We start from the raw sequence: 14,229 nt of genomic DNA on the forward strand, positions 1-14,229 counted from the left end.
ATGACAGTCAGCTTTATAAAGCCAGATGACAGACACAATTAGTTAAACTAGAGGAATATCTTAAAGACATCAAGGCCCTAATGCTTCCCTAAAATTCTTAGAAACATACCAGATACTTACACTGGATAGCTTTACCTTGGCCTCCGATGACACTATGAGAGATATTTAATGCTTTTTTTTTTTTTTTTTTTTTTTTTTACCATAATATGTGTCTCAGTGTGCTTGATAAACAAATATGTAGGACTGCTTTCTTGCATTTGCGCAATATTTCTATAATTAGAAAAAATTCTTAATCAGAGTGATACTGAAAAATTAGTTTATGCATTTAATACTTCTAGGCTGGACTACTGTATTTATTACTGTCAGGTTGCTCTAAAAGTTCAACAAATACTTCAACTGATCCCAAATGCTGCAGTGAGAAAGAGACATTTCTCCCATACTGTTCATTGGTTCCCTGTTAAACTGAAAATTTCTGTGATACTTACCTCTTTTCACCCTCTATGTATACAGGATTTTGGATTTTTGTCTCCTCTGCTCTCTTCTTTTGCCCTCAACCCAATTTAATTATGGCAGATGTCTGCCCCACCCCCATGTGGTGCCAGAGGTTCCTTCCTGTTAAAAGGGAGTTTTTCCTAACAACTGTTGCCAAGTGCTTGCTCATAATCATTGTCTCATTATTGGGGTTTTCTTTACATTACTGTAGTGTCTTTACCTTACAATATGCCTTGAGATGAATGAAACTAAATTTTAAGTAAAGTATCAACTAATAAGTAGTAAGTAAAGAAGGCTGTGAAATTGATTCAAACCATAAAAGTAAAAAGTAGCTGTTCTGGCACCTATTTATAATTTTTTTTTAATTTTAATTTAATTTAAAAGTTTTATTTTTTTTATTTTTTACAAATTTAACTAAATCCTCATCTTTCATATTAACATCATAATAAAACCAATATTAATATAACAGAATACAAACTTTAAGTTAAATTCTAATGAATTCACACGCCATGAACATGTATTATTTAGAACACAGGCAGAAACAAACCAATCAAACTATTTAAAAGTAAAAAAAACAAAAACAAAGGTCTGTTCACTCTTGCCTACATTGCCTGCTGAGATACATTCCTTTTTGTGATTTTAGCCAACTGAATTCAATAAGACATAACCAGATATTTCATGAGCTATCAAGGCTGATCTCCAAACCCCTAGAATGAATTAGAACATTAAATGTAAGATTTAATTTTCAAATTTAATGAATGTCACTGAGCACCTACCTTTGACAAAAAATTCTCTTCTTATTCTCCTGTCCTCTCTTTCTTACATCTTCTTTCATCTGTGAGTGAAGTTAATTCTTTTTTTTTTTTGTCTCCCTGGGAAATTAAGCAGTTATACCTTTAGCTAGCAGACATTGTGTGGCAAACTACTAGGGGTGGGGGGAAAAATCGATACTGTGTAGTATCGTGATATTTTGTTTGCTAATAATGTATCGATACAATGGGGCGATCGTAGCTCAAGAGTTGGGAGTTTACCTTGTAGTCGGAAGGTTGCCGGTTCGAGCCCTGGCTTGGACAGTCTTGGTCGTTGTGTACTTGGGCAAGATACTTCACCCATTGCCTACTGGTGGTGGTCAGAGGGCCCGGTGACGCCAGTGTCCGGCAGCCTCGCCTCTGTCAGTGCGCCCCAGGGTGGCTGTGGCTACAATGTAGCTTGCCATCACCAGTGTGTGAATGGGTGGATGACTGGATATGTAAAGCGCTTTGGGGTCCTTAGGGACTAGTAAAGCGCTATATAAATACAGGCCATTTACCATTTTACAGGGACAGCAGAAATCGATATTTTGTTACAAAAAAAGTTTTTGTGGACTGGAACATGCTTTGAAGTCAGAGCATGTTGATCCTTTTTCTGAGCAGGAATCCTGACACTGTCCAAATGTGTTTAGCTTTTTTTTTTGGCAGCAATAAACATGTTTTATTTTAAGTTTAAAACTTTTTTATTTAATGTAAAATTATATTTTGTTTTAATTTACTTTCAAATTCTTAAGTTGCTGAAGAGGCTGCATAGTTTTCATAAATTGCATAGTTCAGAATAGCTATAATTGTACCAGATGGTTGCATTCAGTTAAGTTGGACTAGACTGTAATACAAACCGTTCAGTTTGTCAACAATAAAACTGACTGAAATGAGAGAAAGACTGAGTGTGAGACTTTGATGTTAGATAAAATGAATATTGATAAAGTTTACCTTTATGTACAGAATCTGAATATCGCAAAATATTTTTAAAAAATTGCAATAATATCGTATCGTGCGTTAAGTATTGTGATAATATCGTATCGTGGGATGTATGGTGATTCCCACCTCTACAAACTACACAGGAACAGTTTTGTGTTTGTAGGGATTGAAATTAAGAAGTAAAAAACAGATACTTTAAAATTCTACTTAAGCATAGCGATTTAGTATTTATACTTTATTACTTCCCAACTCTGCTGCTATTCATTCAAGGGCATTCAAACATCTAGTTTATTCCGCATCAAAATTGAGAAGTTGATCATTGTGATGAACAATCCTCTTATTTATGTGAAAGTGCATAACAGTTAGCTATCTGGGGCATACTAACTGCTAATCAAAGCTTTTTTGCTTAGCTTTCCTTGAGACTGATTACATATGGTTGTTCTAACAATTAACCACTGTGTTGCCCATTATTACTGCAGTCACTTGAGTGTAATATACAATAGATTGTATATACAGTTTTGTTTGTGGGAGTTAACCGATGTGACTGATTGGGGTACTGACTTGTGTATAAATGCTGCTTATCTGCTTTCTGTTCAAGGAACTGGCATGTCCTTATCCTTGTGCTTCATTCTCATTGCTGGCTTTCATTTTAACTCAGAATTGGCTGAAGGGCTTCTCCTGCTTGTTTTGCAAGCTTTAAATGGACTAGAAGGCCTTGACGTTTTAGGTCAGCCCATATAAGTCTCTTAGTGTTTCCACAGAGAGCTCAGCTTTTGAAGTTGCAAACCCTAGACTTTTGAAGAGCTCTCACTGTATAAAATCTAAAAAAAAACCCACCTCATTTTATTCTTAAGCATCTTTGTGCAAGTCATGACTATGAATCTTATCACGGCATTTAGTTCATTTATTGTACAAGATTTTGATTATTGTTTTCATCTTTGATTACTGGTAAACTTGCTTTAATTTGGACATAACTACCACAACCATGTGTTCAGTTTCATGGAACAAATAATATGCAAGGTTGTATCCACGTGTTTTTAGGCATATTTGAATTCCAGTCTCATTTGAAATACCCAGCCTCCCTAAAGTAACTTTGTCCTTTTAATTGAGTCAACATTTAAACCCCTTTGCTTTGGAGAAATACTCCAGACATCCATCACTCTGGAGAACATCAATAATGTCATTGAGCATGCGCAGTGTAGCATGAAACTGTCCAGAAACACTACTTAATAAAATGTGTGGCCAGTGTGCATGGTAATCTCAAGCACACATGTCCACAGGTAAACTAAAAGCACTGCTTTGTTCTGCTGTGCAGGCTTAAATTTGCTGTAGCATCGTCCAACATAACACTCTTAATTCTGTTATTAAGCTGCCTAGCCTGCTAACAAAGTGAACACAAAACAGCTTAGAGGAGGAAAAAGAAACAGGGTACTCCTCAGGGGGCGGTTAGTCATATCAGTTGCCATACTCTAACAGGCTCAGTTTGTCTTTCCCTGCTGTTGTCAACACCTTGGTTTTCCCAAAGAAGGGCGTATTATCACTTTAGATGCCGCAAGCTACAGTTAGCAAAATACATATATATATATATATATATATATATATATATATAAAATCAAAAAATTAAATAAATAAGTACATTTTTATGGTGGGTTGATGTCTTTTGTGACCTGGGTATTAATTTCTGCACAAATGCTGAACTCATTTCAGGTGCTGCTTTTGCATTTTTATTGATAATGAGTTTAATATTTATTGTGGCTGACCTAAATTTTCTGTATTGCACTGTCTGGCAGCTCCAACACGAAGGTTTTATTGTGGTTTATTGTGCTCATGCATGAATATTATGGGATACATTGATTTTGCTGGTTATTGTTTCCTCTTGGCTTAGCAGAAGCTCATATGCTGGCAGAATGTAAAGTCTACTGCTGTATTGCACATACAATTATTGGCTGTACAATTGGCTTTGTTGGGAAAATCCCTGTGTACAGGACATTGTCCTCTTCACATTTTTTCAGCACATTTCATAGTCAGGTAAACATTAGAAACATATTTTATCTCAAATGTGGTCATAAGAGAGCCCGTTTTGATAAATCCATCTAAACTACTGAACTTCTTTTAAACCGTGTATATGTGTAAACTTTGCTCCTCAGTCCAGTTGCATTCATGGGTAACATTTAAGTTCAGGTACTTTATGGTGATCTGCTTCTTGCAAATTCTACATCGCACTATGTAAAAAAGTGGCTTAGTGCTCCAAGACATAGATTGTAGATTTTTATACCCACGGGATGATTATTATCAGCTCCTCCTATCTTAGCTTTCTGCTACATGTTATGTGAATTATTCAGTTTAAAATTATTCATTCCAGCTCATTATGTTTTTCCCTGCAGTGGGTGGAGATGCTTTGTTGAGGCGTGGCTTTTCAATGATGCCCCACAGATACACATACCATATAATGTGTTGATGTAAAAATAGCACGCATTAACTTCACATTGTATGAGACATGGCTAATTGAGATGCATCATTTTCTTGACATTTGTTAATTTTGGAATTGCTCTATAAAGACATCATGTAAAGAGGTATTCCTTTATGTTACTGTAAAGGTACTGTAGGGCCCCAAAAGTTAACGAAGCTAAGAAAATGCTCCAGAGGTGTATTTCAATATGTACTCAGTTATGTCTTTTAAAGGATCAGTCATACATGGTCATGGTATATATGGTGCCCCCCCCCCCCAGAAAAAAGAAGAAAAAAGAAAGGAGATGGAAGCATGTGAAAATATCAGACCAGCAGTTGGCAATGACTGAAGATGATCTCAACGAGAACCCTGCAGTCCCCCAGCAAGGAGCAGATGGCTTAAGCAGATGATCTGCTGAACGCCACTCCTGGTGTGTTGTGAAAGCAGTGATGTGACTGGTGCTTACGTAAAGATTTGCCATTCGTTCACTGATGGAGTTCGATATTTTAGCTTCTAACTCACTTCTCTCAGGCAGTCGCTGACTAATAGCTCCAGCAGTCGTAATTAAAGTGAGAGCCACCTGGTGAGCTGTGCTCCAAGTTGGAGATTATATGAGGTTATGAGTGATTAGAAGTCATTCCTAGAGAAGCAGACAGTGCTATTTTAACATTAAAAAAAATACAAATCCTACTGTCTGACTGAAACTTCAGATTACAGTGTCACATCAAATTAACATGCCTTACATAAAAAAAGAATGATTCGGTTGTGAGTCAGGTTGAGGCTAGGCAAATTTATTAGTGGCACATTTGTTTGAAGTGACGACCAAGAGCAGGGAAGGGAAAAATAATGTTTTCTCGCATCTCTTTTCCAATTGGAAGCATTCCAATGGATGAAAACACTATAGATCAAGGCCCAACAGGGTCTCTCATTATTTTTGACTCCTTTCTTCTTCAAATTTGCCTTTACATACATTCTCAGTTTTGTTCTTTCATTTGTCATATAATCTGACATCTCTTAAGCTATCATAAATTCTTAGAGTAATGTCATATTTTTAAATTCTCCATATGATCCATTGTCCTACTTGCAGTGCATGTGACTGCAGCTGCTTCAAAGGTTTTTCAGATACTTTAAGCTATTCTTTCATATCCTGAGATGACAGCGATGATGTCTGAATGTTACGTTGTTTACGATGTCACGGGATTGGCTTGATGAATCTTGCATCAGTGTATTTTCCTCATAGTTTAACATCTTCTTCCTGGGGCTTTTCTGTGCAAGTGTTATAGACTGCCAACTGTTTGGACTCGGGTCAACAGGGAGCCCAAATCACATGAATTATGCATGGTGTCTGCTCTCAGGCATACAGCCCTGTCTGTGCTGCCACTGCACATGCAGCACCGGAGACGGAGACTGAGTTACAGAGATCATAGAGAACAGTGGCGAATAAAACAGATAGACAGGGGGGGAAAAAAGAGAAGGCGACAGAGAAATATAGAAAATATGACCAAACACAGAAATGTATAATACGCAATAGAGAAGAACAGGCCATTCAAAGTAGTGCTTCTCTAAAATTAAATAATGCTAGTCTAGAGTTTCTAAAAATACAAACGGCAGAGACGTTAAATTGCAACCCCTTTTTTGATTGTGGTAAATGTTTACTATTGGTGCCTGATAAATGCTATTTAAATGTTTTCAGACATCATTGTGGAAGTCTATAATTGCAAACAAAGCCCACCGTTGCAGAGTCTCAGATTTTGCATTTGTATTTTCTATAACTGCAAATTGAATATCTTTTTTTTGTGCTCCTGAATTTCACAACACATTTGCTGGAAGAGTTCCTCTATCGTGCCATTTTCTTTTTTGGACTAGATCATTCTATTAATTAATCAAGCACACAACTGGGGCATTGATCGATACAAATATTAACTGTTGGATGCAGGCCGACCCCCGTCTCTCTGCGTGTTTCCTGTCTGTCTCTACTGTGCACTGTCAATAAATAGCTGATTAATGAACCACTCACACTTCCATTCACTCCCATTGGAAATTTCACAACTTTGACACATGACCAGCTGACTTCATCAGCTCCGTGAAGCTACTGCACTCGAATGGAAGAGCCCAGAAATGAAACCTACATTATTGAAGTATATGGTGTTAATCTTTTTGTTTTACCCATTTCAAACATAACTTATTTGCAACAAGTTTTATAATCCATATAGCTAGATAGTATCAGGAATAAATCTCCTTTGATAAATTTGAGTCCACTGACGCTTTGAGGCAGATGGAGGGGAAGAAAGGATTAAGAGTGAGACTGTTATGCATAGTATTGGCCTTGTACGTCATAATAATATAAAGAAACTAAAAACGACTCAAGTATGGGCACCCAACAAGGAGGAAGAAAGTGTGAGCAAGGGGGAGTTGCAGGGGGATAAAGGTAGAGAAGAGTATAAAGACTGCCCGACAGATTGGCCATCTGGACCTCTGAGCTGACAGCCTGACATGTTCCAAGCGCAGCAAATGTGGAGCAAATTCACTAAGCAGGGCCCCCCTCTTGAGATACGCAGCACATTACACAGGAAGCATAATTAGAGGCATGGTGAGGCCTGCAGCATCACCTTGAACAGAATGGTCAAACAGAGATCAATGTTCTGCTCTCTAAATTAATGAGGCTAATGTTGGTGTGACAGCATCGACACTCGGGATCTGTGGGGAATCAGACAGATTTCACCATTTGTGAATGGAGACATGAAACAAGTACAAGCTTATTAAATTCCAGTGCATGCCAAAGAAAATGCCTCAAACACATAGCTAGAACCCAAGAAAAATGATTAATGAATATTTTAATTGGACCAATTCATATTGCTCACCAATAAAGTCATTATTTTCTTTATAAAACATACTGTCGAAAGTGAATAAAGAATACAGCTGCTTACTAAATATCAACAAATTCAAGGGAGGGGGGACAGAAATTTACAATAGAAAATTATCATTTTCCGCTGTAGAAAGGTTATGTCGAGAGGTCCAAAACAAACAATCCAAAACTCGGTGTGTCAAACTCAAAACGAATGAAACACAAGCACACGCAGGAACTACACACAGCAACATCTGCACTCTCCTTTGAGGAGAGAGGCGGGCTGATTATCTTAAGGAAAGTGAAGCATGTATTAAACAAAAGTCATACAATGTAAAGCAGTGCTCAGAGTTATCTTCCTTATGAAGACTGTAATTGTAAGATTTGTTTTTTTTTTTCCACAAAGACATACACATTATACACATGAGAAAAGCCGATTCAGTAATGGAGCACTGCTGTACGTCAGGGGTGCTGAGGCTAGCTTAAGATTTTTTTGGGGGGAGGGGGGGTCATTTCATTTAAAAGAACCATTCCTGGATCTGTTATGGCTCTTATTTGGGAGAGCCAAAAGCCAAGAAGTATCCATTTGGCTCTTTGGTATTTGTCATTGAAAACTGCAGAAACACATATATATATTTATATATATAAAGTACAACGTTAACGACATTATAATTTCAGAAAATCACATTTTATCCTTGATAGGACTTTTTTTTTCTTTTATCCCCTCATTTGCGTTTGATTGCCCTTGCTGTCCTCCAAATCGTACAAGACAGTCGAAGTTTGATTGCAGTTAATGACAACTTAAAAAAATAATTTCAAAAAAGCAAATAAACAAACATCTTCACCAAATGTTATTGGCTGGGGGATAGTTTGCCTTCTTCAGGCAATTTTCCACAAGCTTCAAATGGAGATTCCAGCTGCTTACTTAATTTCCACCAGACGTCAGACTTCCTCTTTACTGGCAGGTGCTTAAAAACTCAGTGACTCGTTCCATAAATTTTCTGCTCCAGTGAGGCACATTTACATCATAGCCTTTGAATAGTCTTTCTTAAAAAAAAAAAAGTAAAAAAGTGGAAAAATAACAGAACGATGCTTCATATGGAAACAAAATATGCAAGCCTACTTTAAATTATACACAGATTAGTTAACAGATTAGTTAACTAATTAGTTAACAGATCACCATTACTTGTTCAGTGCATTTTCATTGACGACTCATTGCTCGTTTTACACTTTTTAAAGCCTCTTGAATTTGTACAGTGCCTCGTTGTCCTCATGGAGACAATAAGCTGTTAATATCTATACAATAAGCTTGGTTGTTGTTCATAATCATCCAGTTAGTTCTCATGAGTTTTCATCAAAAGGTCTACTGTGCAACATACAGTAAGATTGTATGTTCACAATCATCAGTGTCAGTATCTGTGTAGTGATTAAGCGATGTGATGGAACGGAGCAAAGCCAATGACCAAAGACCACAGGCCAAAAAAAGACATTAGAAAATTTTAAGAAAAAAAAAAAAAAAGACAGTAGTATCTCCTTGTGTTGGTCCGTGGTTGCCTTTGTTAGCGTGGAATGCCATTGTAAGTGTGTCCTTAAATGTGAACTATGGGAGTAGGATCCTGGTGGGTTCTCTGCATATGTCTCTCTCCTTGCGTCTCTGTGGTTTGCTGCATCATCCGAAAGCAGTCTGTTTGAGGGTTAATGGATGGTAGGCAAATCTCCCAACCAGGCACCGGGTAGGGGGCGTGGACATGTATACTCATTCTGCAAGAACAGAAAAAAAAATACAATGAAGACCATTTAACAGTTGGCCTGCACCAGTTACAGAGGTGGTGGTTACAATGTGAAGTTAATTACAGTGCCCAGTGATTTGATAACAGTACAATGGGGCTGTGACAGTGCCAGCAAAGCAAATTAGGGTAAGCAATTAAGCAGATGATGAAATCCCATAAGCTTAGATAACTTAGAAGGCTGAGGTGGAGTGACTTCCCAAATGTCTCACAAAGATTAAAAGGCAGCTCAGCACACAAGTATTCTTTTTGAAAATGTTAATTAAAGCTGAAATTAAAATATTAAATTTTTCACTTTAGTCGGTAACTGTTTACTACTCTTTGATGATTAACATACAACTGGATTAATTATTATAACAATTTTAATGAATTATTATGGTTATTGAAAGAGGAGCATTTTCCCCCGTTATTTTCCAGACTCTTGTTTTTAGAACAACGTGTTCCTGAAAAAAATATATAGAGTAACTTTCGCATTATACATATCCATCCATTAGAGGTGGGAATCACCATACATCCCACGATACGATATTATCACGATACTTAACGCACGCACGATATGATATTATTGCAATTTTTTAAAATATTTTGCGATATTCAGATTCTGTACATAAAGGTAAACTTTATCAATATTCATTTTTATCTAATATCAAAGTCTCACACTCAGTCTTTCTCTCATTTCAGTCAGTTTCATTGTTGACAAACTGAACGGTTTGTATTACAGTCTAGTCCAACTTAACTGAATGCAACCATCTGGTACAATTATAGCTATTCTGAACTATGCAATTTATGAAAACTATGCAGCCCCTTCAGCAACTGAAGAATTTGAAAGTAAATTAAAACAAAATATAATTTTACATTAAATAAAAAAATGTTAAACTTAATTAAAATAAAACATGTCTTAAATTAAAATAAGTAAACTGTCATGTTTATTGCTGCCAAAAAAAAAAGTTAAACACATTTGGACAGTGAAGGAATGTCAGGATTCTTGCTCAGAAAAAGGATCAACATGCTCTGAAGTCAGAGCATGTTGTCCAGTTGGGCAGTCCACAAAAACTTTTTTTGTAACAAAATATCGATTTCTGCTGTCCCTGTATCGATACATTATTAGCAAACAAAATATCACGATACTACACAGTATCGATTTTTTCCCCCACCCCTACCATCCATCCCTCATCTGTGTGTTTGGACTGTGGGAGGAAGTAGCTGGAGAGAAGATGTAAATGCCACACGGAAAGACCCCAGACATGATTAAAACGCAGGACTATCTTATTGTGGGGCAACAGTGCTAACCACTACACCACCATGCTCTGAGTATCTTGATGCATGCTCAATCATCCAGGTAAGAAAATCACAAAAGGTTAATTCCTGATCCTCTGGACATAGTGTTTTCAGTGGGAGAAATGTTTTATGGACGAACCTTATTATAAGGTTCATCGACGAACATTGCCATTGTTCGTTAGTCATGCTAGTTTTAGTCATTATGTAAATGTACTGTTTATAAGGTTGGAGAAACTTGCAGTCAGCTGAGAGTGAAGAAGTCACTTGGATGAGTGGCGAAGCGTTTCTTCCACTGAAAAAGTCCAGATGAACAGAGTCAACTTTTTGGTCATGCTCTCAGCAGTTGTCTTTCTATCCATGTTAATTCTCTGATAGACCTGGTGACCTGTGCAGAGTGCACCCTGGGGGATAAGTGCATGGTCACACCTAAATGCAGGGATAATAAAAGGCTCATTTCTATCACACAGCACATTGGATACACTAGAAAAAGTAAATTAGAAATCATCACAGGTGAATAATTTGGAACAGTTTAAATGTCAGTGCTTTCCCACAGGTCAAGTCAACCTTGTTGAGATGCTGCAAATAAGTAAGAATTTTGTTTGACATTTTACTCTAACCTGCTATGAACTGATCTCCACACGGAAAAAAAAGGCAAAGGCACACTCAGCCTCCTTATCCAATTTTGCCTCTGAGCATTTTTTTTCTCAGACCCTTTACAACTTAACCTTTAAAAGAGCCTATTTGTGACTTGGCTACAGGTAAATCCACATTGCATTAATAAGAAAAAAAAAAATGCTCAGAGTTTTGACAGGCTAAGCAATTTCTAAAGCTTTCTGAATCTGCTCAAAATTATTCCAGCTCAACTTTTTGCTGCTCAAGCTGAGATTGTTGTCAGTGTGAAGCAGATCTCTGTAACAAAGGGCTCAGACGAGTATGCCCCGAGCAGAACTTTGATTTAAACGTTATCAAACAGGCTGACAAGTCTTCACTCCACTCTTTATCTACCTCTCAGGTGGATGTGAAAGAAGTGGAGACAGCTGCACAAATTGTCATACCTTAGACAATTTCAACACAGCACAAAAACAGAAACAACTTGCAGCAAAACCTCAGACTGTGCATCTCTGAACACATGTGTAGCAACACAGAGACAATAAAGTGCACAACTCTCTGCAGACACACACCTAAACGGAAGGAAATAATCCTATCAGGTACTGTGCCATCAGATCATCCACTCAGTAATTTCTGCCGTTAATCAGTATTGCAGACTTAATTTATCACATTGCAAACAGTATGCAGAACATGCATGCCATTTGTTCATCTTGTAAAACATAATCAAATCCTGGCAAGGTGTACAAGTTACTTTATACAGATTTATAAAAAAATACAATTATATATGCATAAACAAGCACTGAATTTCAGCCATCAGTCAGCAAGATATATGGAAAGGTCTTGAATAGATCTTCATAAATATGCATGTAACAGATGTGCCTGCAATCCTGGTAGATTCACAAATGCACTCAGTTGATATCCTCCCATGCATCCAATTGGCACATATCATTTTTAAGTTGCTTTAGCGTGCCTATAGTTGCTGCTGTGGCTACAAGCCACTTTGACACTTACAGTAACTCTCTCCAAAGTCTGTTGTTGCAGATGCCTTCTCTGTTCTGTACCCGGGGCTGTTATTGCTTTTGCTGCTGCTCTCCTGCTCTGTGCATTGATGGGCAAAGAGGTCCCCTAACAGCACATCACAACCAAATATAAATTGATGCAGAACTGTAGTGGTCCTGATTACAGTTTGCACAGTCTGTACTTTGCATTCCAGAAACAACTTGGAACATTACAGAATGTGGTCAGAATGGCTGTAATTTTAATCTGTATTCAAGAGCTATTCTTCACATAACTTGCTGAGTGATGGCAGAAGTGAGGACTGATGATAAAAGCCCACAATTTCCACATGTTAATTAATGAGCTTTATGTTGTTGTCTTGCATTTGTGCAATGCAATTATGCAAAATGTCCTCTTTTTAGCACAGTGCAGACTTTCCTTCACGGCTACTGACACCTGAGCTGAGCTATTGCAAAGCTCATTATGGTCCTTCAAGATGATTTTCTTGAATTGCTTGGGCAAATGAGTGCTATTGTAATAAACACTTAAGCTTATACCTCTTCAAACACTTCCAGTGCAAACAGCCATTAAATGGTCAGTGGCTTCTAAAGCTATACGTTTTATATCCTCACATGCTGGATGTCTAAGAATATCTTTGTTTCCAGACTCCATCATTCAAATCACTTCTACTGGTGAAAAAAGAAAAGATCATTAACGTCCTTCACAGCAACAGTGAAGGTTGTCCTATCCCCCCCCCAAAAAAACAAAAAAAACCCCAAAACAAAACAAAACAAAACAAAACAAAAAAACAGTGAAGGTTGCCGTTACACAGCAATGAAGAAGTTTTGTCACCAGTCATCAGAAAAACGGACTTCACTTAAGCAGTTAAGTATTTTCTTATTGTAGAAAAATGACATGTTTTTCTCCTGTTGCTTTCCCACCATTGTTTAGCAGGACAGCTGGAGAGCAATGCTGACCTTTTTTCTTTTTTTTTTTTTAAACCAGAGCAAAATGTATTTGCAAGGGCATTTGACTTCTTCACCTGCTTGTTAAAACCTCTGCAGGAACTACTGGTATATTCAATGAAGCAACACATACGCTGGTGTGCTTTCTTTTTTCTAGTAGCTTTCTCGGAGTTTAAAACAGGTGGGAAAAAGCTCAATAAATTCTATATTCAGGGGTCCCTGCCTCCCACCACTGAAAAATTGCAATATGTGGTAGAAGTGTAGCTGCTGTTTACTTACAACTGAAAATCACAGAGAACCTATTTCACTGTGCCACACACACACACACACACACACACACACACACAAAATCTCCCCCACATTGCAGCCCTTTCCAGGCATCTGAACTGACAAACTTAATGTCCACAGAAAAGCCAGTAGGCGATAAGATAGTCCAAAAGAGAATCCAAAAATTTGAGGAAGATTTCTTTTTTTTTTTTTTTTATCCAAATGACACGTCTACTTTGTCATTTTAGATCTCTTGCCAACCCATAACCATCCACCCTCTTGGATGCTTGTGAAGTCCTGCTAGTTGTTCAGAAAAGAAGACATAAGAAGCTGGCGCTGATCCTGGTGGTTTCGAAATGGACAGTTTCCCCTGAATACACAGACAGAGATGGCTTGGCTTTTGTAGCACCAACCTCATCAGTCCCCCTATACAGATTTACTGGGGACAGAAGTGATGTGTAGGGTTCAGCCTCTCAAGGAGTAACATTGTGAATAGGCCTGGCACAGAAATCTAGGGCCGTCTGCTGTAGTGGCATTACTTAGGGCGATTGTGGCTCAAGAGTTGACAGTTCGTCTTGTACTCGGAAAGTTGCAGGTTTGACAGTCTCGGTCGTTGTGTCCTTGGGCAAGACACTTCACCCGTTGCCTACTGGTGGTGGTCAGAGGGCCCGGTGGCGCCAGTGTCCGGCAGCCTCGCCTCTGTCAGTGCGCCCCAGGGCAGCTGTGGCTACAATGTAGCTTGCTATCGCCAGTGTGTGAATGTGTGTGTGAATGGGTGAATGACTGAATGTAGTGTAAAGCGCTTTGGGAT

The 14,229-nt window shown here is 37.9% G+C and overlaps 1 protein-coding gene across 2 annotated transcripts in view; it reads right to left on the reverse strand.

The window, feature by feature from the left end:
* Positions 1–9,070: 9,070 nt before the first annotated feature.
* Positions 9,071–14,229, reverse strand: part of lrrtm4l1 (leucine rich repeat transmembrane neuronal 4 like 1) — a 67,474-nt gene continuing 62,315 nt past the window's right edge. For both annotated transcript variants that reach the window (XR_005691353.1, XM_040000176.1), the window contains exon 3: positions 9,071–9,277. Coding sequence is in view for 1 of the 2 variants with exons in the window: in XM_040000176.1 (XP_039856110.1) it covers positions 9,212–9,277 (66 nt within the window). In the remaining variant the exon portion in view is untranslated. The remainder of the gene's footprint in view (positions 9,278–14,229) is intronic.

Source organism: Simochromis diagramma, unplaced genomic scaffold, assembly GCF_900408965.1.
Source record: "Simochromis diagramma unplaced genomic scaffold, fSimDia1.1 OVJJ01000596.1, whole genome shotgun sequence".
In the NCBI taxonomy this organism is placed as follows: Eukaryota; Metazoa; Chordata; class Actinopteri; order Cichliformes; family Cichlidae; genus Simochromis; species Simochromis diagramma.